At 47.3% G+C, this 24,004-nt stretch overlaps 2 protein-coding genes across 2 annotated transcripts; both read right to left on the reverse strand.

Annotated features, from left to right (window-relative positions):
• Positions 1–4,246: 4,246 nt before the first annotated feature.
• On the reverse strand, positions 4,247–18,421 carry LOC114050827 (gasdermin-A-like). Its single transcript, XM_027872792.1, is given in 12 exon segments — positions 4,247–5,119; positions 5,467–5,540; positions 5,913–6,063; positions 6,551–6,598; positions 6,600–6,747; positions 7,768–7,822; positions 8,157–8,250; positions 11,549–11,717; positions 12,460–12,643; positions 18,208–18,239; positions 18,241–18,367; positions 18,370–18,421. Coding segments are annotated over 12 exon segments (2,007 nt in total).
• Positions 18,422–21,371: 2,950 nt separating this feature from the next.
• Positions 21,372–22,151, reverse strand: LRRC3C (leucine rich repeat containing 3C). Its single transcript, XM_027872716.1, has one exon. It carries the CDS (start codon positions 22,137–22,139, stop codon positions 21,372–21,374), a length of 768 nt encoding a protein of 255 aa, XP_027728517.1. The 5' UTR covers positions 22,140–22,151.
• Between the last annotated feature and the right edge of the window lie 1,853 nt (positions 22,152–24,004).

Here is a 24,004-nt window from a genome sequence, read left to right on the forward strand (position 1 = left end):
GAAGGATGGAGGCCACAGAGATGCCGCTTGCCCTGGTGACCCCACCCCACCCCCCTGACCACACTTCCGGGAGAACTGCATCAACCTGTTCTCCATGTATCCTGCTGCAGGCCCTGATTTGCTACGGGGCTGAGGGCTTGGGTGGGGAGCTTCCAGGCAGGTGCCAGCGTGGGCGACCAGAGTCAGACTGGGATGGGAAGTAGCACCTGTATCAATGACTGAGACTTGAGGGAGTAGGGTGGCTCAGGGTGTATATGCGTGGGATATCCTTCTGTACATTCTTCTGTGATGTTGGAGGAGAACATCAGAGTTGTCAAGGAGAATTTTGGCTTCAGGATCAAATCTTGTCTGGTGCGATAAGGAAACAAAAGTCCTTTTTCTGGAGACTCTGTCAGGATGCTGAGCTACTGAGGAATAGGGTGTATTCTGTCAATCTGTCCTTTAATCTCACTGATGTATCTCCATAGACAGAATAGTCCCCTCTACAATTTTAAAAAATAAATTAGTTTTTTTCAGAAGACAAACATTTATTTTTCTTTTCCTTTCCCCCACTCCCACCATTAAAAAAAACAAGCAAAAAGAAAAGAAAATAATGCCCTTGTAACAAATATCTATAGTCAAGCCAAATTCCCACATTGGTCATGTCCAAAAATAAATATCTCAGTCTGCACCCTGATACCATCATCCCTCTGTCGGGAGGTGAATAGCAGGCTTCATTACTGGCTCCTCTTCAATTCTTCACCTCTCTGGTATAAGATAGATATTGATATGTATATATGTATTCACAAACACACACATATGTATGTGTAGATATGGAAGCCCAAGGAAATTGTGTCTCTGTACTTTAGTGGGAATACTATTGGAATACAGTTGGGCAGCTAGGTGGCACAGTGAATAAAGTTTCCCCCCTTTCCCTGTGTGACCCTGGGCAAGTCGCTTAACTTTGTTTACCTCAGTTTTCTCATCTGTAAAATGAGGTGGAGAGGAAATGGCAAACCACTCCAGTGTCTTTGCCAAGAAAACCCTAAATGGGATCATGAAGAGTCATCCGTGACTGAAAAATGACTGAACAACAGCATTGGACTTGGGAGGCAGGAGACCTTAGATTTAAGTCTAGATTTTGTCATTTGCTAACCGTAGGCGAATAAAATTTTTCTTTTTTAAAAATTGTTTTTAAGATTTAAATCTCTTCATCTTGTCTATTCTGAAAATTACAGTGGCCACTTCTGAACTGCAGGGGAGCTTTGACTTGCACTGTTTCCAACCTGAGCTGGTTTGCGCCTTCTTAGGTGAAAGGAATAAACATTTATATGGTACCTATTACATGTCAAGCATTCTGCTAAGTGCTTTTTATGGATATTATCTCATTTGATTCTCATAACAGTCTTGGGAGGTGATTACAATTATTTCCCCCATTTTACAGTGGAGGAAACTGAGGTAGCGGCTAAGTGACTTGACCAGGGTCACACAGCTAGTGAGTGTCTGAAGCCATATTTGAATTCAGGTCTTCCTGACTCCAGGCTCAGTGCTCTATCCACTGTGCCACCAGTTGCCTCTTAGGCAACCTGATGGCCTCCAGCTCCCAACAACTCACCATATTAATGCCAAACTTAGTTTGGGAACCCATTCAGCTCAGAACTCTGGAGCTCAAGAGATTTGCCAACCTCAGCCTCTTTCATAGTTAGGATTACAGGCATGAGCCACCATGTCAAGCTCTAACTTGATTTTCGAGTCACAATTTTCTCATATGTAAAATAATTTTTATACTATTTACCTCACAGGACTGTTGTGAGGAAAGTGCATTGTAAACCTTGATGTACTATAGAAATCAAACCTAACTATATAGCTGTTTGGTTTTCCCTGGTTTTCTGTCTACAACCATTTCTTATTTCCTGCAGACTTTTTCTCTTGTCTCTCAAGAGGTTAGTTAATTTAAAAAAAAAGATGAAGTTTCCTTTTGGGAAGTTTTGCTTCCATTTCCTTGCCTCTTTAACAGCCGCATGAAGAGCGACTTTTTGTTGTAAATGAAAATAAACTTGGATAAAAGAATCAAAGATGCAGTAAGACGTGTCTTCCACTCCTGTCTACAATTATTTGCTTAGATTTTTAAAGAAGAGGTCAATTAATCTATTCCTCTGGATGAAGACATTCTTTGGACCCTGGAAATCCTCCCTGACCCTAATCAACTAACTCCAGAGAGGAAGCTTCTATCCCAGGGGTGGGGAACCTACAGCCTTAAGGCCACATGTGGACCTTCTAGGTCCTCAAGTGCGACCCTTTGGCTGAATCCAAACTTCACAGAACAAATCTCCTTAGTAAAAGGATTGGTTTTGTAAAACTTGAACTCTGTCAAAAGGCCGCACCCGAGGACCTAGAGGACCACATGTGGCCTCGAGATGCAGGTTCCCTACCCCTGTTCTATCCCTTCCCCTTGGAATACAGTCTGAACTTCTTCATTCTCAACCATTGATGTCTAAGTTCTCATTACCTGGTGAATTCTCCATGGATCCAGAACACATCTATGTCCTGTCATCCCTACTGTATTGTCACTCTCTCTGGTCCCTCTGCAAGCCTATTCTCCCTTCCCTCCACCATCATGCTAGAGTCACAAATGACCCATGGCACTTAGCATCAGGGTAGAGGGCTTTAGGGACAAAGGTAGAGTGGGACAGGTGCCTGAGTGGTGTGCAAAGGTATATGGCCATGGGATGGAGGTTCACAGCCAAGGGTTTAGGTGAAGCTTCATTCATTTTTGACTTTGGAAGTGAGGAATACTACCTTGCGCATAATAGGCTATTAATAAATGTCTGCTGAATTTGAAATGGAGCTGCCCTGGACGTTTGCTTTTGTCTTACACCCTTTCTCAGACCACATACCCTTCTCTATTGCCAGCCCTGTCTTCTTCCCAGAATCTTTCACCTCTCTCTCCCCATCCCATCTCTGGCCCCTGCTGGACCCCTCTAGCAACTTTTTCAAGTCTCCCTACGGGGATCATTCACATGATTTCTCTGAGGACCCTGGGGTTCCTTCCGTCTTCCTTTTTTTACATTTCCAAGAATGGAATTTAAAATTAGATTCCATAAGAGAACTCTTCTTCCCTGTTATAGTGATTGAATTTAGGAGGCTGGGTGAGGGTGACCCTTCCCTCCATGAAGGTCTCAGACCCATTAGCCTTAGATGCTTAGGGCTAGTGCTTTTCAGTGGTATGGAGACAGACAGCTGGGAAGCCCCTGGAAGGACTGGTCAATTTTTTAGCCTCAATGTCTTTGGGAAGCACGTCCGGCCTCTGCAGCTCCCTCTGGTGGCAATTCAGGGTTCAGTTATCACGCTGAATGACAGGTGTCCAACCTTTGGTGGGGCTTTGGGGTGAATGGTGGGTAGAGTATGGTAGGAAAACTAATAGTAAAAAGAGACAGTCTGCAGAGCCTCTAGTGACCACTTCTCACTCTTCTGTACCAGAGAAGCATACGGAAGACACTGGGACAAAAATCACATAACTGCTCAGTTTTTTCTTCTATTTTTAGCAATTTCTCCTTTTTTTTTTTTAATTGTTATTTCCACTCCTTCAGAAGAAGCAAAGATAGAAAGGAAGAAAATAAGAGGAAAAGCAAAAGGCTTAGGGAAGGCTGGCAGCACTGACCCCATGAGAAAAATGAGCATCCAGCAGGTGGCAGCAGTGGGACCCTGAGAAATCATACTTATGCACTTGTTCATATTCTGGGGAGAGAGGAGACAAGGGAGGATTCCCATTTGCTAGGGAGCACCATGTATATCCTTCCTATGAGATGTGTGAAACAGTTGGGGAAAATGGCAATTGCAGAGAAACCACTTCTCTTTAAAATCCAGTGAGATGGTTATGATTGGGGCTGGGCTTGTTTGTACCTAATTCTTTGCATGTTGTCTCCCCGATTAGATGGTAAGCTCTTTGAGACCAGGGACCATCTTTTGCATTTATTTGTATCTCTAGAGCTTAGCACAGTGCCTGGGACACAGTAGGTGCTTAATAAATGTTTATTGACTGATGGAATGATATGGAGAGGGGGGTAAGATCTCGTTGGAATTTGTGTGAATTTGGTGCTTTTTTTTTTTTTTTTAGGAAATTTGGAATTTTAAGGTAAGGAAGAAGCCTCCACCATCCCCATCTTCCTCTAGGTCTCTGATTTAGAGCTATCCCTCGAGCTTCCCTTTATAATTTGTTTCTTGAACAGTTGTTAAATTCCGTATCCCTAAACTCCCACCTCAGTCCCTAGAAGAATTTTGAGGTTCTTCCCCCCATCCCAAAACTCATTTTGGGACCGAAGCTGCCCCCAAACCTCTGTCTTAGCAGATGGTGTTCAGCCTGTAGAGACTGAGAATAGAGATCAAACTCAGCAGCCAATCTCATGGTCTCAGCCTTCATGGCTGCCATCTCTGGGCTCTCATCCCCTTTCATCAGCAGGCTTGAATGACTGAAGAAGTCTTTGTCATCATCTAGACTAAACACTGAGGAGTTTAGCTTATCTCTTGCAGGCAAAAGTTCTAGGCCATCTCTATCCTGGAACATCCCAGCTTTGCCAAACCCCTTACTGAGCAAGTTGATGAGGGAGCTCACATTCTCTTCCACTTCATGGCTGACTGATGAAAAACTCTCTGACTTTTTGGAAGCCCCGAGTTCCCTACTCTCCCGGGAAGACAGGTCCTCTAAGCCCTTACCTAGCAAAGTGGACCCCAGGTGGAGCCTTCCTAGGTCTGGGGATAGCTCTGACCTGGGGGATGGGGGGTGGATTCGCTCTTCCCTCCAGTTGCCCCCCAAGCCCCACTCCATCTTCTCTATCCCCACAAGGTTAGCCCCTGAGTGGGCCAGGGTTGTGTGGCCCCGGGGGAAAGGGCTGGCAAACCAAGAGTTTCTAGATAGTACTTGAAAAACAGAGAGGGCAGCATATAGGGCACAGATGGGAGGCAGGGCATCAGGCTTCCAGGCAAAGAGGAGACCATCACCCTGTAGGTCAAGGCCACAGAGACCTATCAGGGCCTGGGTCACAGTCAGTTCCTCTCCTTGGAAGCTCTGAAGGAGCTCACAGTGAAGACGGAATGGTCCTGCTTCAGCTCGAATGAAATTCTGGTCCAGGATGGTCTTCATCTGGTGTTTAGAGGGTAGGAGTAGAATGTGTCCCCCATGTGTCCAACCCCTGATTCTGTTGGTTGTCTGTAATACATCTGAATCCCAAGCCAGCCCTGTTCTCGTTCTCCTCCACCCTTTCAGACCTCTGGTCCTAGCTCTTGCTCCTGCTAGGCTTCCTAGCGGTAATTTGGTAGAATAGAACGGGCACCACGTGATCCGTCTCAGTTACCAATGAGGTGCTGGACCTCTCTGGGCAGTTGCAAAATGGACCTTTTGATGTCCTAGGCCTCTTCCAGCTCTAAAACTCGACTCTGTTCTCTAGTCCTTGGACCCTGTCCTCAGTCTCCTCCCCTAGACCTCCTTACCAGCTCCAGCTGTTGGGAGAGGATTCTCTTCTCCACAGACATGGTCAGCAATTGCTGCTGCTCTTCACTCAGCTCTGGGGACAGAAGAAAAGAAGGGCAGAAGGGTCAGAGAGGGAGGTGGAAGGCAGAGCCTGAGAGAACCACTGAGTCAGTTCTAGGTAAGTAGACAGGGTAAGTGGTCTGCTTGGGAGGGGCTAACCATTGAGACATGGTGAGGAGGCAAGGCCACCCACTCTCTGTCCCCTCTGGAGGCAGTTCAGGGCAGGCAGGCTGGGAAGTCTCCTTTCTTTGGGGGACAATGAGGATGGAGGCTGGGCTGTTTGCCCTTTTGCAGAGTGGGAGGAAGGAGCTACAAACACTATTCAAACACTGTTCAGGCATCCTGGAAATGTGCTGTATGGAGGCCATTCCAATGGGACCCACCTTTAACTCCCAACTCCCCTTACCTTGGAGTGCCCCTAACAGGTAGAGAAAGCTCCCAGCCAGGATAGGGTGGAGTTTGCCTGAGGCATCCTGCAGCTTGGCTAGGATGGTATCCCCAGGGCCCCCCAGGAATCTTTGGGTCACTGGCTCCTCAAGGTCCAATGCTCGGTTCATCTGGGAAAGAGAAAGCCAACAATTTGACAAACATTTATTAAGGCATTGCTGTGTGCCAGGCTCTGTGCTAAGTATGGGAGACACAGAGAAAGGCAGAAACAGGGTCCTTGCTCACAAGGAATTCACATTCACATTCTAATGGGGAGAACCAAGATGCAGAATATAGAGAGGATAAAGGAGAGATAATCTAGGAGGAGAAAGAAGTCCTAGCACCCGAAAGGCCTCCTGAAGAAGGTGGAGTTTAATCTTGATAGGAGTACTCACTGGGCGTTCCCAAGACAGGGAAGAGAGGGGAAGGCTATTCCAGGGCAGGAATCATCTCTCACCTTCCAAAAGAGTACTCTTCAAGGGAAGGGAGGTGTCTCCCCCATCACGTGGGAGCTTAAGCTCCTTTGGGGCCCAGCTACAAGTTTTCAAGGATTTTGGGAAGCTGTCTGACTGCCCCCCCCCAGCCGATACCCCCCACTTGTGCATCCGCCCCCTTTACCTTGTCCTCCACCTCTTGCAGAGCTTTGGCCTGGCCCAGCAGCCCCAAGGAGGGCCTCCAACAAAATTGCACTTTGTTCCAGGGTCATACTTTTCACAGTGGGCATCTCAGCTTCCACCTCAGCCTGAAGTGCCTTGAATCCCCTGAGCTCTTTGGAGGGTGGCTCAGGCTGTAACCCTGCTTTGGAAACACAATAGCTGTGACCAGTTCCTAAATCCAGAGAGTCCCTGCTAGCATCCATTCATTAAACCAGTAGCTTTCCATACGCATCTGGTCATCTGGTCCCTCCCTTTTGCCTTGGAAACTGTCTTCATTTTCAGTCCCTTTGCCTCTTTGTAGTTTTCCTACTGCCCCCAGTGTGGTCCTCCCTTTCTGATTTCTCACTCTCCCCTTCTCCTATCTCCTCCCCCCTCACTCTCCTTTTCCTCTTCTTCCTTTCTCTTCCTCTCTCCCTCCCCCTCCTTCCTCTTCTTCTTTCCCATTTCCCTCTCCCTCCTCCTTTCTGTCTTTTTTCTTCTCCATTACCCTCCCCTTCTTCCTCTCCCTCTTTCTCTGTCCCCCTCCCCCAATTCTGCCCCTCAAGGCTCCAGTTCTAAAGGAATTGTTTGGATAGCAGTGGAGTATAGCCCCACTTCCTTCTCTTGGATTGGGGCTTTTTGAAGCTCTGGGGGAAGGCAACTCCAGTATTTCTTCCTTGGCTTTCTAACTCCCTCACTGTCCAACCCTGGTTCCCTAGATGGAGCCTGGTGGTGAAGGAAGGGAATGGTTCAGCTCCTTACGTCCTGTCTGGCCTGTGGGTGCTGCAATGAGGGTAGAAGCAAAGTCGGGGACACCCCAGGGGAGTGACACAGAGATAGACAGTAGTGATTAATAGTGTAGATGCTAATTTAACCTCTATACCTCTTCCCTTCTTCAGCAGATAGCTTGGGGACAAGGGGGAGCAGCAGAATAGCCTAAGAAGCTTTTGCAGAAGAATTCTAGTCCCTTTCTCACTGTGTCCTACCTCCCACCTCCACCTCCATATATTTATGTGAAATTAATCTCACCATCTTCTTCCCACCCCCATCATTGGCTCATAGCACCTTTACCACAGCTTTTCCCCACTTCCAGAACTTGGGGAGCTATGCAAACCCTCCCTCCCCAAGAATTTCTGTACTCTTTTTAGCCCAATCAGATTATGGAAAAAAAGAGAGGGGAGAGGAGCCGCTTGGCCATACCTACCTTCAGAGGAGGTGAAAGTTTTCAGCTTTTTATCTTTGAGATGGGAGATGTCTGCAGTGGATAGAAAAGGGGAAGGCAGAGGTTATCACTGATTCCTTGCTGTGTCTAGGAACCCACCAAGGAAGGCAGGGAGACCAGGAGTGCTTAGAGAAGGGAAAGGGGAGCAGAGGAACTATAGTGAGGAAATTGAGAAATCCAGGCATAGGGAAAGAAATGTCTCAAGGGAGCTTTGGGCTATAGACTGTCTCTGGGGGATTGGGAGGAAAGGGCTAGCATGGAAATCTAGGAGGAGAATGGTCTGGGCACTGATCCTTGAAGTGCAGTGACCCACTAGGAAGATAGGTTTGCTCCCCTCTTTCCTCATCCTCCCTTTATGGCAACATACCCCAATTTTTCTCTCCAATGACAAGCTGCTTTAGCTGGAAGGCGAGGACGGAGCCCAGAGGGACATGGATGATGGTATTGAAGCTAAAGGAACCCTGGAGGAAGCCAGGAGATCCACATGGGAAAAGAGAGAAAGAAAGGGGTAGGGATTATAATCATGACCATAACTTATATTTGTGTAATGCTCTATGGTTACAAAACACATCGACACACATGTACATTATTAGGTTTTTTTTTAAGGAATTATTTTCTTCAGTGAGCTTTTGTACCTCCTTTTCCATTTGACCGATTCTACTTTTTAGGGAGTTTTTTTTCTTCAGAGAATTTTTGTGCCTCTTTTTCCATTTGGCCAATTTTACTTTTTTAAAAATTAATTTATTTATTTTTAGTTTTCAATATTCACTTCCATAAGATTTTGAGTTTTGAATTTTCTCCTCTTCCCTCTCCCCTTTCTCCCAATTTTGCTTTTCAAGGCGTTCTACTCCTCATTGGATTTTTGTACCTCTTTTACCATTTGGCTTAGTCTGGTTTTTTTTTTATTAATTTATTTTGATTTTTCAAGAATTACTTCCATATGCTTTTATTTTAAAATTTTTCTCCCCCTTCCTTCTAGTCTGTTTTTTAAGGTGTTATTTTCTTCAGATTTTTTTTTGTGCCTCCTTTACCAAGCAGTTGACTCTTTTTTCATGATTTTCTTGCATTACTCTCATTTCTCTTCCCAATTTTTCCTCTACCTCTCTTACTTGGTTTTTGAAATCCTTTTTGAGTTCTTCCATGGCCTGAGACCAATTCGTATTTTTCTTGCAAGTTTTGGATGTAAGAGTTTTGACTTTGTTGTCTCTCTGAGTGTGTGTTTTGATCTTCTTTGTCATCATTGTAACTTTATATGGTCAGAATTTTTTTTCTCTTGTTTGCTCATTTCTCTGGACATTTCTTGACTTTTAATTCTTTGTTAAAATGGAGTTCTGCTTCCAGGGTGGAAGGCTCACTGTCCCAAGCTTCAGGGGTTTTGTGCAGCTGTTTTCAGAGATACTTCTAGGGACCTGTAAGTTTTCAGTTCTTCCAAGGTGGTGTGATCTAAGGAGAGGTGTGTTTACTACTCTCCTGGCCTGTGCTCTTGTCTCTGAGTGTCACAAGCACTCTTTTCTGCCCTGGAACTATGATGAAGGTCTCTGCTGCCCTGTGGCCATAAGCTGGGCTCTGCTAGTGCTCCTCCTTGCACTGGGACTCCCGCCCAGGACTGTGACCTGGATCTGAGTATGGGCAAAGCAACAGAGTCTTGCCTCAGTGCTAGTAGAGAGACTCCTATAATCTCCTTCTCACCAGTTGTTCGACCCCCTTGCCATTTGTGGGCTGAGAGTCCCGGAAGCAGTCACTTGCCACTGCTAATTCAGTGGCTCCCAAGGCCTGCTCCTGATTTGCTGGGTCTGGGTCTGGGTCTGGGTCTGTGCTGGTGCAGCCTGCACTGGACTGTGCTCCACTCTCATCCAGGTGTGACAGACCTTTCCTGCTGACCTTCTAAATTGTCTTTGGCTAGAAAATTATTTCATCCCATCCTTTTATGGGTTCTATCACCCTGGAATTTGTTTTAGGGCATTCTCTAAAGGTGTTCAGAGGGGTTTTGGGGAGAGCTCAGGTGAGTCCCTGCCTTTTCTCCACCATCTTGGCCCATTATTAGGTTTTTATAGTAGAAGGAATGCTGGATTTAGAATCAGAAGACCTGGGTTCATATCCCACCTCTGACTCATCTTAAGTCACACAGCTAGGAAGTAGTGGAAGTAGGAGAGGGACTGAGGAGGGAGGGACTCAGGTTGAAGGGAACACAGGAGTGAAGGATAGAGTAGAGCAGAGAGAACCTCTTCTTGTTTAGTTGATTAGTCATGTCCGACTCTCCATGACCCCATTTGGGGTTTTCTTGGTAAAGATACTGGAGTGGTTGGCTATTTCCTTCTCCAGCTCATTTTACAGATGAAGAAACTGAGGCAAAAAGGTTACGTGACTTGCCTGGGGTCACAGAGCTAGTAAGTGGCTGAGACAGAATTTGAACTCAGGTCTGATCCTCTATCAACTGCACCACCTAGCTGCCCCTAGCAGTGTGACCTTAGTTAAGTCATTTACTTTCTCTGTGCCTCAGTTTCCTGAAAACTAAAAATGGGGATGATTTATTTTTCAAGGTTAATGTGAGGCCCAAATGAGGGCACAGAAGGAGAAATTCTGCAAAACATTGTAAGTATGATACAGATAAGGTCCTAGGATTTTGACCTGGAAGAGACCTTAGAAGGATTAGAAGGCCTAGGGAATGGAGCTGTGATTTTATTGCTATAGGAAACTCCCAGATAAGGAAACTCCTTCCGTTAATGCAGGTCAGTAACTTCTCTGCAACTTATAGCCTTGAAGAGTAGCTTAGAGCACTGACTTAGAGGTTAAATAGCTTGCCCAGGGTCACATAGCCAGGGTGTCAGAAGTAAAGACTTGAACTCTCTTCCTAGTTTCCAGGTCAGCTCTTCATTCACTGTACCATGATACCTAGGCACCTAGGTGAACAGAAGGCTGGGCCTAGAGTCAGGAAGACCTAGTCAAAAAAAGTGGGGCAGCTAGGTGGTGCCATAGTGCATATGGACCTGGAGTCAGGAAGACCTAATCAGGAAAGAGGGGCAGCTAGGTGGTGCCATAGTGCACCAAGTGCTGGGCCTAGAGTGAGGAAGACCTAGTCAGGAAAGAGGGGCCAGCTAGGTGGCGCCATAGTGCAGTGAGAACTGGGCCTAGGGTCAGGAAGACCTAGTCAGGAAATGTGGGGCAGCTAGGTGGTGCCATAGTATACATGGGTCTAGAGTCAGGAAGACCTAATCAGGAAAGAGGGCGCAGCTAGGTGGCGCCATAGTGCACTGAGAGCTGGGCCTAGAGTGAGGAAGATCTAGTCAGGAAACAGGAGGCCGCTAGGTGGCGCCATAATACACAGAGCACTAGGCCTGGACAAAGGAAAACCCAAGTTCAGATGCAATCTTAGAAACTTACTAGCTGTTCACCCCAGGCAAGTTACTTAACCTCTGTTTTCCTCAGTTTATTCAACTGTAAAATGGGAAAGATAGTAGAACCTATTTCACAGGGTAATTGCAAGCACCAAATAAGATAATATTTGTAAAGTGTAAGTACAGTGCCTGGTTCATAGTAGGTAATTAATAAATGTTTGTTTACTTCTCCATCTCATTATAGGATCATAGTTTTAGAGCTGGAAGGGACCATAACTAAGAGGAGAAGGCTAAGGGCCTGGATTCGTCAAGGAAAAGGGCCTGAGGTATACAATGTATCTTTGTGTCATTATAGCCTTGGCTTTCCCAGTGTGATGTAGGGTGGGTGAGCACCAGGAGGAGCCAGAAGTGTGAGAATTCCAACCTTAAGCCCCATGGCCATGGGGAGAGGGATGGAAATGCCGGCACCAGCCTTCCTCCCCTTCTCCAGCTTGGCATCCTTCAGCGTCTCCACTGCCTCAGTCACCATATACAGATTCTCCCCACGCTCCCGAAGCCTCTTCAGGAAGGAGGGCTCTGGCTTCTTCAGTTTCCTGGGAGAGGAAGAATCATGGTTTTCATTGGGCTTTGGAACTGCGTGTGGACAGCAGCTTTTCTTCCCACGTGCCTCCTCTGTTGTCTAGCTGTCCCACTCTGGGCAACCCCTTCCCTACTCCTCGTGGGCTCCAGACGCTGTAGTGGGACAGCTCAGAGTCCAGACAGTCAGTCAGTGATTGCCATAGGATCTGGCACCTGGCTTGACACACTTGATTTACCTGAAATGTGTATGTGTCTCTGAGTTCATTATATGGCTGCTAGGTGGTACAGTGAGGAGGGAGGGACTTGAGGTCAGGAAGACCTGAGTTTGAATCCTGCCTCAAACCCTCCCTAGCCAAGTTACTGAACCTTTCTGGTACTCAGTTTCCACAACTGTAAATCAGGGATAATCCTAGCACCTACCTCCCTAGGTTTGTAAGGATCAAACAAGGTAACATGTGAAACACCTTGCAATCCTTAAAGTGGTAGATAAATGCTAGCTCTTAATTATTCACAGGTGCCTATGTAGGGGGTCTCTCTGAGTGTCTGTATTTAGGTTTTTTTGTGTGTCCATGAATGCATGTGACTGTTTTTGAATTTATGAAAACCCATGTATTTGTGGCTTTGTTTGTGAGTATCTCTATGTCTTTGCAAGCCTGTGCTTGCAGAAAGTGGGCAGGGCTGGACCCCATTAGAGAGATCTCTGTGCTGGCTCTTATCATCTACCCTTCAGCTATCCCTTCCTAACCTGGGCCTTACCACTTCTTTAAGGATTCCAGCTGATCCATGATGCTGAGCTTCTGAACCTCCAGGCAGTTTTAATGGGAGCCACCGGCACAGACAGTGATATCCACAGGTATCCCGATGGCTGCAGTCTTCACTCCAGCCTCCATATTCCCTTCACTGTTCCCTTGAATTGCGATCTTTGTGTCTTTTCTTGGCGCTGCCAGACAGAGATGGCAGAGCTCATCCTGTTACCCTGCTCCAAACCCACCTCCTCCAAGAAGTACTTGGATTTCATCCCAGTAACAAATGCCCCTCTCCCTCTCCTCCAAAGGCAAAGAGGCCAGGAGAGGAAAAAAATCCACAGTGGCTCAAACTTGAAGGTAAGGAATTTGAATAGCCTGTCTTCAGGGCACAGAAGGGATAACAAAAAAGCAGGATTCCTAAGGCCTGTGCAAAGGTATCAGCTACCAAATTAGGAACTAGACATGAGATCCAAATGAGAATCATTCCTAATCCTCTAGAAACCATAATGCGTCTACCTCAGCTTTTCACTGAAGGTTTTGGATCAGATGACCACTGAGGTCTTTTCCCATCTTAGATCTATGATCTTATGTCTGGCTTTTAAGGCCCTTCATGATCTGGGTCCAACCTACCCTTCTAGCCTCCTTCCACATTACTTCCCTTCAAATACTCCATTTTCTAAACTGTATTTCTAGCTAGTCCTTGATATTACCCTACCAACTCCTACTGCCATGCATTTACTCAGGTCAGACTTCATGCCTGGAACACACTTCATCCTTATAGCTATCTGCTGAAATGGCTTTTTTCCCTTCTGGTCTTAGCTCGGGTGCTACCTTTTCCATGAAGCCTTTAGGGATCACTCTCTCTCAGCTGAAAACAGAAGGTGTTCTCTTTTCTTCCTCAAATTTCCCTGCAGTACTTTGTCTAAATTTTTCATTAGCTCCAATCACAGTCTACCATGTGTTATGCTTCTGTGTTTACATGTATCCTGTCCCTGTCTCCCCCTTGTCAGGGCTCTGGGTATTTTCTCTGGCTGTCTTCCATGCCTGGAAAACTATCCCTCCTTTGCTCCAACTACTGACCTCCCTGGTTTCCTTTAAGCCCCAAGTAAAATTCTACCTTCCACAAGAAGCCTTCCCCAATCCTTCTTAATTCCAGTGCTTTCCATCTGTTAAATTATTTTCTATTCATTCTGTATATAGCTTGCTTTGTACGTATTTATTTGCATGTTGACTTTCTCATTAGAGTGTAAGCTCATTTAGGGCAGGGACTGTCTTTTGCCTCTTTTTTTTATCCCTAGAGCTTAGCACAGTGCCTGGAGTATAGTAGGTAAATAAATGTTTATTGATTAAATGTAAGATTCTTGAGGGCAAGGCACTTTTTTTTAAGTCTTTATCTTCCTAGCCTTACAGATAGGAGATGTTTAATAAATATTTGTTGAACTGAGAAGAGGTCTTTTTGGAGAGCTGCGTTTTCTGAATAGATGATGATTTATCCCTTTAAGAATAGAAACTTGAGGGGCAGCTAAGTGGCACAGTGGATAGAGCACCGGCCTTGAGTTCAAATGTGACCTCAGACCCAAAACAAAAACTTGACACTTACTAGCTGTGTGACCCTGGGCAAGTCACTTAACCCCAATTGTCTCACCCCTTCCCCCCCCAAAAAAGAATAGAAACTTGTATTTTATTTAAGACCTTTAAGATTGTTGTTGTTGTTTAGTCATTTTCAGTCATGTCCAACACTTAGTGACCCCATTTAGAGGTTTCTTAGTAAAGATACTGGAATAGTTTGTCATTTCCTTTTCCAGATCATTTTATAGATGAGGAAATGGAAGCAAACAGGGTTAAGTGACTTGCCTAGGGTCCCACAGCTAGTAAGTATCAGAGGCCAGATTTGAAGTCAGGAAGATGAGTCTTTCTGATTCTCGCCCAGCACTCTATTCATTTCACCTTTAAATTCATTCATTCACCTTTAAAACTATGTTTCCCATACTTCCCACCTCATTAAAAACAGCATACTGAATATAATTTAGTTAACATGGTGCCGTATTTTTTGGGGGAGGGGAGGCTAGGCAATAGGGTTAAGTGACTTGCCCAGGGTTGCACAGCTAGTAAGTGCTTTGTGTCTGAGGCTGGATTTGAACGCAGGTCTTCCTGACTCCAGGGCTGATGTTCTATCCACTGCGACACCTAGCTGCTCCAATGGTACTATATTTTGAGTGATGCCCTTAGGTGTATAGGTGTATAGGTCTGTACCAAATGGTTCCAGATAGTTTTCTGAGTTCTTGTGCCTCCTTTGTATGAATTTCCTTTTTTCCCCCTCTAACTCAGATGGTCAGCCATCTCTTTTCCTTGCTGTTACCTGGGTTCCAGTCCTATCTCTCACATATCATGACTATGTGATTCTGGGCAAGTCATTCAAACTCTTAGAGCTCTAGGCAATTCTCTAAGACACTAAGTGGAAGAGAAATGCCAACCAACATTGGTCGTGGGACTTTCCTCACCTGGGAATTCCTATGTCATGGTTCCAGTCCTAATATCTAACCCTATCCAAGTGAACTTGCCAATAATAGACTCTGTCCTAATTTGCTGTGAGTTAGTGTTTTAAATAAGAAAAAATGGGCTTTGAATAATGACCAGAGTAGAATGCATGAGTCCATGGACCTGGTGATCTCCATCTTGGCTGCCTGGAAGCATTTCTCTTGCTTTCTTGCTAGCCCATGGCTGTGTTTTGGCTGGTTGAGATCAATGGAAATAGTCTGAATGAGAGATAAGTCTTTTTGTGATCAGAGCCATGTCCCCACCCCACCCCCCAGCCCCATCCCTTGTTAGAATAATCCCACCTCTTATTATAATATTCATTCCTGTCATTAATTGTTAACCAGTGAGAATCGTTTGCGCCCTCAGGAACACCCACTCTTCCAAGGCCATGTAAGCATTGAGTGGGTTCCATGAGAGGTCTTTGGCATTCAAGAGTGCCACTGACCCCTTTTATTAATTATTTGCTAGCATGATTAATAAAATGATTAATTACCAGAAATTACGTCTCTTGAACTTTTATACCTCATAGTCCCTTACCCTACAGGAAAATTTAGTCATGCACTCAAGCCAGCTGTAGGAACTAGATTACAGTGAGAGAAAACAAAAGCCTCCGTTCAGGTACCAGGGTAAGAAGGGGCTTTCTCGGACTCAGACAGGACTGTAAATTTAGAACTGGAAGGGACCTTAGTGGTTCTGCTCCAACTCCCTCATTTTACAGATGAAGAAACTGAGGCCATAGGTGTAATGACTTCCCTAAGGTCACACAGTTTATAAGTGACAGAGGCAGTCTTTGAATGCAGGACCTCTGAGTCTAGGGCTGCAGCTTTTCCCACACTGCCGGTGGGGAGAAAGGAATGCAGAGGGGTGAGGAGCAGGGAGAGAACATAGGTGGGGTGTGAGGAGAGGCGAATGAGCCCAGCTGTTCCATGCTAGGGTCCCGGTAGCAAGTGTCCTTGAAGGTAGACTCACTGGGAACGTTGCTGGTATGTATTTGGGGAGATTGACTGGTATTCTTTAGGTTGTTGAGAATGGATGGAGACAGAGAGGAGGAAAGGCCAGGTGAAGGGGTGCCCTTCAGGTGTTGTGCTTTATAGCTTCCCTTTGGGGATGAGCATCAGGACATTGGTGGTGTTTGGGTCCCCTTGCTTCAATATCCCTGTGGCTACCTCATGCTGACCCCTGCTGGTTGGGGTGGAGGAGAGGTGAGGCAGTGATGACAAGGCATGGGTGGTCAGGTCAGAATACGTTATATCCCTGAGAACACACTGTCCAGCTCTAAAGGCAGCTAGGTGGCGCAGTGGATAGAGGGCTAGAGTTAGGAAGACCTGAGTTCAAATCCTGTCTCTGACATTTCTGAGCTTTGTGATCCTGGGCAAGTCACTTAACCTCAGCCTGCCTCAGTTTCCTCATCTGCAAAATGGGGGTAATAATAGCCTCTACCTCCCAGAATTGTTGTGAGGATCAAATGAGAAATTTGTAAAGTCTTAGGACAGTGCCTGGCATATAGTAGGTACTTAATAAATGCTTGTCTTCTTTCTTTCTCCCTCCCTCCTTCCTTTTCTCCCTTCCTTTCTCCTTCCCTTCCTCTTTCCCTCCCTCTCTCTCTTTTTCCTTCCCTCCCTCTGTTCTCTCCCTCCCTCCCTTCCTTTTTTCCCTAAGAATATAGATATGCCAGTGGTCCCCAAAACCCAAGCAGTAGGAGGACAGGGACCCTGAGGCCAACAGAAAGTTTCTGTGTGACAGAAAGATACTTGCTCATCCTTTAACTGTGGATGGTGGCACTCAAAGAGGGAATTCATGATCTACGGAGTGGAACTCCCTATGCTGCCCCGACTTAATTGCATCCCATTCCAATCCAGTTATTTCTTTTCTATGTAGCTATTTGCTACTAATACACTTGGTGTGCACTCAATTCATATTCACTTCTAGATATGATAATGGTCCAAGTCAGTGCCTGGGATCTATGCCTTATTCCTTCTTTCTCTGTATGCCCTTCCTAGTGTCTGTGGACTGGGAGCTTTTTCCCCTCAGACCGCTTTGAGATTCATAAGACTTGTGTGCCACTGGGTGAGTGCCTCTGATGGAGGCTCCACCCCTCTTCCTGCCTGGCTCCATTCCTCTTCTCATCCCTCCACCCCTTTCCATATCTGGAATGTAGCCATGTTAGAAACATCCAACCCTGTGCTGTAATTGACAAGGCATCAACAACCAATCCCTGGTGTCTCCCTGACTATGACTTCAGGAAGAGGCAACCAATCAGATGTCCTGAATGAGACCCTCCCACCCTAAAAAAAACCCTTGGCCCTGCCTTCCCTGGGCTGCTGAGTTGCCCTGATGTGTGAAGGATGGAACCCATATGCGCCCATATTGAAAGCAGCAGTGAGGGGAGCTTGGCCTGACTCGGGCATGCCACGTCCAGAGGGCACCCTCTTGTAGGATCATCAGCCCCCTGCTTCCTCCTGCCATGATCTCATGAGCAAATAACTGGCGGCCAGATCAGGTCCCTCTAGCGACTGAGACCCAGTTGCATCCTTTGCCCTTGACTCCTCCTCCCTTCCTCATGACCTTGGGTGAGGTAGTATGACTTTCCTTGTGTGAGTTAAAATGCCTGGACCAGACTTCGGATTTCTCTGGCATAGGGTGAATTCCTTTTGAGAAAACACCTTGAGCCAGTGTAGGTCGTCAGCACCTTCTCTGTACCTCAAAGCAACAACCTGGAGGATGGAGAGATTGTTCCTTGCCCTGAATCACACAGTTAGTATATGTTAGAGGTGGGTTTTGAACTCAGGCTTTCCTGACTCTAAGGCCAGCTCTCTATCCAGTAAGCCACACTGCATCTTTGTGACTTAAAATATGCCTGCAATCAAAGCCTATTGTTTTTAGCATCACTGGCCAGTCTGCCTCTTCTAGGGATGCATGTTGATCCCAAAGCAGCTGCAGTGAATTGGTACAGTGCCCTCCCTGCCAGGCTTTACCCCAAAGGTTGGCACTCAAGGCCAAGAGGAATTGAATAAACCAGTTGTTGGGTTTTTCTCCTTCTCCCACCCCTTTACATGAATGCAATGGCCTGAGGACAGTATATGTATCTGGCATGTCTCCAGGGTCCTCTGCATGAGTGCTGTGCTCCTGATCATGGAAGGGATGTGCATGTGTGTATGTGTATGTGTATACATGAGAGCGCACATATGTGGAGGGGGGTTACTATTATGGGTGACTATACCTGGCAGCTTAGTTCCGGGCTCTAGCATGTCTCAGAGAGAAGTCTGTCTTGACATACTGAGCTCCCCAGAAGAGTGAACCCTTCTTCTTCCTTCGCACCAGGCAGAAGGGCCAAAAGCGTGAAACATCAATGATGCTGCCTAGGGCAATCAAGTCCCCATCGGATCCAGTTGCCGTACCAAGGACTGGGTGGTGTCTCCAAACACGGGAGCCATGCTTCCTAAGACCTGGTAGAGAATGTTGGAGGGTGGATGAAATAAGAACAGGTTATCTCTGCCTGTACCTGGCCACCCCCACTCTCCTCAGTCTTGACCTGGATTCTTTCCCCTATCCCTTGTGGGAGACCCTCCCTAGAACTGGATTGGCACACCCTGGATGGCAGAGCACTTGGCACTTCTCTTTCACTTCTGGACACCATCCAGCACCTCAGCCCACTGTTGGCCCCTTCTTCCTAAATTCTCCCACATCTTCTGACCCTATCTTCACTGCTCCACTTTGGGAGAATTCCCACTTACCCCTGCCCTTGGGTGGCATAGAGCAGACAGCTTTGCCTGGCTTCTCTGACTTAGCTGAAGCAGTTGTTTCTGACTCCCACCTCCCCGGCCCCTGCAACCGCACAGGTCTTAATCCGGGGACCTGAGGAGAGAGAAGCAAAGAGAACAGATGTCTCTCCCCATATAGTTCCCCAAATCTCATCTCTTTTACTAGACTTCTCATTCATTTGCTCCTCTCTCCATCCCCTGTATCTCTTGTGAACTTATAGAGGACAGGGGAAACTGGGGAGAGGACAGGCCAATGTGAATGAGGAGAATGTTGTTCCTCCCCCCACCCCACACCACCACAAAGGTCTTTGCCAGAGATTGGTCCTCTCAGGCCCACGGAGCCCTCAGGGTGACCCCCTCTCACTTGCTGAATTCGTTGTCTTTTTCCCAGCTCACCTTTGGGTGATCAGAAGTGCCCAAATGGTTTCAGGGTAAGACTTCAGGCTGGAGAGGATCCTTTTCTCTGTAGAGTCTAGGCTTACCTCCAAGAGACTGGTTTTGGATCACAGGTATGATGGGCACATCAAATGGGGCTCCTGGTGTCCGTGTTAATGGAGAGATAGGAGCGCCCCACCTATCCCCACACTTATGTCCCCATTCGGTCCACTTCCCAGAAGTCAGCACAATTTGTCCCAGCCTGCCCCTAGGGAGTGGGGAGGGAAGGGCACTGGAAGGAGAAATGGTGACTCTGACAGTATTCACATGGGGGGGGGTAGAGGAAGGGGGCATCTGACCCAAAGAGTGCCCATGAAAAGATCATGTCCTTTCCCCCTGAGAAGCCTATTAGGGACAAAATGGCTGGTCATAGGTGCTGCCAATTTGTGAGCTAAGAGAATGCCAGACCCCTGGCATTTCTAAGTGGTTGGATTTGCATATGTGGGGAGTGGGTCATTAGATTTCTACCATTTCCTACGGAAAGAGGAAGGGGAGACAGACGGTTTCAATCTCTTCTTGGATGGGTCAATCTAGAAGAAATTAGAAGAGCTGGAGAGTGATGAATACAGAGCCCATTCACCCAAAAGATTGGGTATGATTTTTTTTTTTGGAAGGTGGGAGGGTGGGAGGTTCCCAAGGCAAAAAGAAGTGTGGGAGGAGGCATCAGAAAAGAGACAGGGCAAAGGAAAAAAAAAGGGATCAGGTGTGGGTGAGAGTGGATAGAAATTAAGTGATAGGGGAGGAACCAGATTTTCATCTCTAATGAACTCCCACTCCTTGACTCTGCCCATAGGCCTGTATCCCACATAGGGTGGAGACACTGAGAAGATGGTCCTTATCTCCAGTTTCCATTGGCACCCACAAGCCACTAAGACACAGCCCTTTCTCTCCCAGACACAGTTTGAGGGTCATCCTCTGTGGGTGCAGGGAGAAAGGAAATGGCATTTTGAGATGCCCCCAAGAGCTGTAAGGGTCATTTCAACTCATTGGCAGCCAACTCTGCCTAGAGTCTTCCTGAACTTCTGCTAAACTCTAAGCATATTTAAGTTCAGGACCAACTTCCCCTCACCTTGTTCTTCATTTTCCCTGGGGAGAAGATAAGGAATGCTGGTCTTTCTCTCTTCTTTCCAGGCCTGGGAAGACTGATGTGAGGGGGTAGAGAGAAGAAACAGTGCCAATTGCCAATCTCATCCTACTGACCAATATCTGGGCATACCCTCTTGTTTCCCATCCCCCAAGATTCCCCAGTGTATCATCATTAATTCACAGCTCAGTTCAGGTTTCTTGCGTCCCTGCTCAAATGGACTCTGATATCAGGAGGTAGGGGGTGGGAGGGAAGGAGGAGACAGGGATCAAGTCCAGCATGGAGGCCCCAGGGGTGGAGGTGAGGTTACCAGGGGAATTGTAAGCCAAGATTACCTGCTCTATCTACCACAGCAAGAACCTATGGGAAAGGTATTTGAGAAGCTACAAATTGTACCTTTATTGAATGTTTTCTAATACACTAGGGATGGGGGTAGGGGAGGCTTATCAGACCACATAACCTCATCTTCCCCTACCTCCATCCCCCTCTCTCAGCCTGATGTATGATGAGATCTCTTGTTTAACAAGGAGGTAGCACTAGTATGTATGTGTGGGGGGAGCAATCCTGTGTATAAGAGCTCACAAATTGACAGCACCTATGACCAGCCATTTTGTTCCTGATAGGCTTGTCAGGGGGAAAGGACATGATCTTTTCATGGGCACTCTTTGGGTCAGATGCCCCTTTCCTCTACCCCCTCCATGTGAATGCTGTCAGATTCACCACTTTTCCTTCCAGTGCCCTGTGTATAAGAGAGGTGGGAATTCTGTATGGGGGGCAGGGTTGGAACTAGGGCTGGCTGGGGGAAGGACAAAGGATAAACTAAGGAAGGTAGAACTTTGGGACAGGAGATTGGGGCAGGGGAGACTAAGGTTTAGCTGACTGAGTGGAGAAAGGATGAGGCAGAGAGGGCAGAGGGTAAATACTTAGGGGAGGCAGAGTTGGCCAAGATGGGACAAAGAAGAGGTTTAGGTAATAGCAGTGGGAGAGACAGAAGTGGATGGAGCAACAGCATTAGGGATACAAAGGGTCTAAGGAGGAGAGGACAAGAGAAGACGGTCAGAGAAGTGGTGTCCAGGAGTGAAAGGGAAGGGAATGATCCAAGCATCAAATAACAGTGCTGAGCATGGATGAATCCTCAGAGCGGGTTGGCAGGGTAGGAGGCAGTTTTGGTGGACGACGGGCCTCTTCCTGGTTCCTCCGCACGTAGTGAACAAGATAGGCCACGACTAGTGCCAGCCAGCCTCCCATGGTGACAAGCAGGGCAGCATCTGTGCCTCTCTGGGCCCCACCTCTCCCGCTCCCACACATTTCTGCCTCCTCTATCAGTGACAGAAATTCCCGTCCCACCAGCTCTGGCCGGGCACTTGGTCCACATACAATGCCTGCCCCAGTACCAGGTGCCAACCTCACCCATCTCAGCACCTCCTGAAGGGCACAGTCACAGCGCCATGGATTGGCAGACAGGTTCACTTGGATCTGTAATTCCCTAAAGGCCTCAGCGGGCACAGATGTCAGTTGGTTGGCAGAGAGATCCAGGTATCTCAGGGTGTTCCCCAGACCCTGGAAGGCAGCATCTGAGAGGCGGACGAGGACATTGTGCGATAGGTCTAGCTCAGCCAGGGCAGGAAGATGCTGGAAGGCACCAGCAGGCACAGATGCCAGCCGATTGGCATCCAGGTAGAGCTTACGGGTGTCATTTGGGATGCCTAGAGGCACAGCAACCAGGCCAGCCTGGCTGCAACGGAATGTACGCTCACCAGCTTCCTCTGCCACATAGCATCCCCGGGGAGGTGCCTGGGCACTGGGCATAGTGCCCCCCATGTCCATCACCAGCAACAGGAGGAGGGGAAGATGAATGGCTGGCAGGATCATGACCACAGATCGGCATAATTCTCAGGCTAGGCAGGACCTGAAGAAAGTAATTGCCCTCCCCCCCACAAAAAATAAAAAATACTCCCACTGATACTGCTCAGGGGATATCCAGGAAGGAATCCTAGTCCTTGCTTTGTGGGATCTGTCTTTGTGGGGTTTAGGTATCTCTAAATTCTATCCATAGGGTCCCTAGTGGGTCCATGGGTCCCTCTGTAAGATCTTTATCTGAGGTCCCTTTGTTGACTGACTGGGAGTCTGGAGGGGTCCTAAATCTGTGCCCTATTCTCCATTCCCTCATTTGGGACATGGTTTTCTGCACCTCCCCCCCCCACCTTGGGGGCTAACAAGCTGGCAGGGGTAGTCAGGCAGATCTCTGTGGTGCTGGGAATTGGACTGACACTAAAGGGAAGGGAGTATGAGGGATGAGGGAAAAAATGAAATGATAATAAGATCCAAACAGTTGGAGAGACTAGGGCCTTTTCCCTTCTGGCCCTTGCCCTCAGTTTTTATCCTCTCTCAACTTCTCTTTCTTTTCACTAACTTTACCTACCATAAGCCCCTCCTTCTCCCTCAGGACCTACCTCACTCCTTTCTTTTCCCCTTTGCTTCTCTGTCTTTTCCTCTCGAAATTCTCACCCCAGTCAGCACAAGAACTTGCTTCTCTGCAGCTTTTGCTTTATCTTCCAGGAACCAAGCGGAAAGCAATTAGAATAGGGAGGGTGCTGGGACAGTATTGGGTTTCCCCCCCATGTGACTCTAAAACCAGAGCCCCAGGCGTTGGCTACCTGAGCAGAGACAGAGCTGTCAGAGGGTGTCCATATCCCTGACTCCATCTTTGAACCTGGGAAATGTTAGGCCAATCGTGTCTATATTTCTACCAAGGCTGGTTCCCTGCGGCCCCAATTTTGGGCTCTTACGGCTCAAGAGAGGTCACAGTACCAACTTTCATAGAATCATCACTCTAGTGTTGGTGGGGGCAGGGAGGGGTGTGTCAGAGGTCATCAAATCCAACCTCATTGAGGGATTTAAGGAGTCCTAGGGAGGTGAGGATTTACCCAACATCAGTAATTGTCCGGTGTGATTTGAACCCAGATTCTCTGACCACCACCATCAATGTTCTTTCCACTGTACTAAGCTGCCTGCCTCCTTTTGTTTTGATAGGGGCTCTTAATATGGCAACCTACATCATCTTCTCTCAAGGCCTTTATTTTTTTTATTTTTTATTTTTTAGTGAGGCAATTGGGGTTAAGTGACTTGCTCAGAGGCACACAGCTAGGAAGTATTATGTGTCTGAGGCTGCATTTGAACTCAGGTCTTCCTGACTCCAGGGTCAGTGCTCTATCCACCAAGCCACCTAGCTGCCCCTCAAGGCCCTTATTCTGACATGGCCCCCTCACCCATGCTGCCCTCCATAGTGACACTCCCCTATAGCAAATCAAAACCTAATAGCACCCCCTGATTTCCTGACACTCCCTCAAGTATCACCAACCCCAGCCTGCCCCAGCTCCTACCTTCAATGCCTCAGGCACCTATATTTGGGAGCGAAGATGGGGTGAACTTCCCACACTGCCTCCATGGGGAAGAAATCTCTGTCTTGCACATTCCAGCCCACAGATGTAGGAAGATTCACTCAGGCCCTTGCTGACTACTGTCCTGACCTCTTCACCTCCCCTCCTCCCACCTTTTGACTCCCTTGGCTTCCACCCCAGCTGTCTCATGTCTCACTCCCACCCACATGCCATAGACTTCCTGCCATCAATACTGAACAGCACCCCCCACCCCCATTCCAGCCAGGCATGGGTGGTTAGGAAAAGTTCTGCTCTTAGAGAGCATGGATCCTCTTTTAGCCCTTACTTCTGTCCAGA

This window comes from Vombatus ursinus, unplaced genomic scaffold (assembly GCF_900497805.2).
Source record: "Vombatus ursinus unplaced genomic scaffold, bare-nosed wombat genome assembly UNPS02014801.1, whole genome shotgun sequence".
Taxonomy (NCBI): domain Eukaryota; kingdom Metazoa; phylum Chordata; class Mammalia; order Diprotodontia; family Vombatidae; genus Vombatus; species Vombatus ursinus.

What these genes read in the sequence shown, in the direction of transcription:
- LRRC3C (XM_027872716.1), bottom strand. Translation starts at nt 22,139, where the DNA reads ATGATCCTGCCAGCCATTCATCTTCCCCTCCTCCTGTTGCTGGTGATG.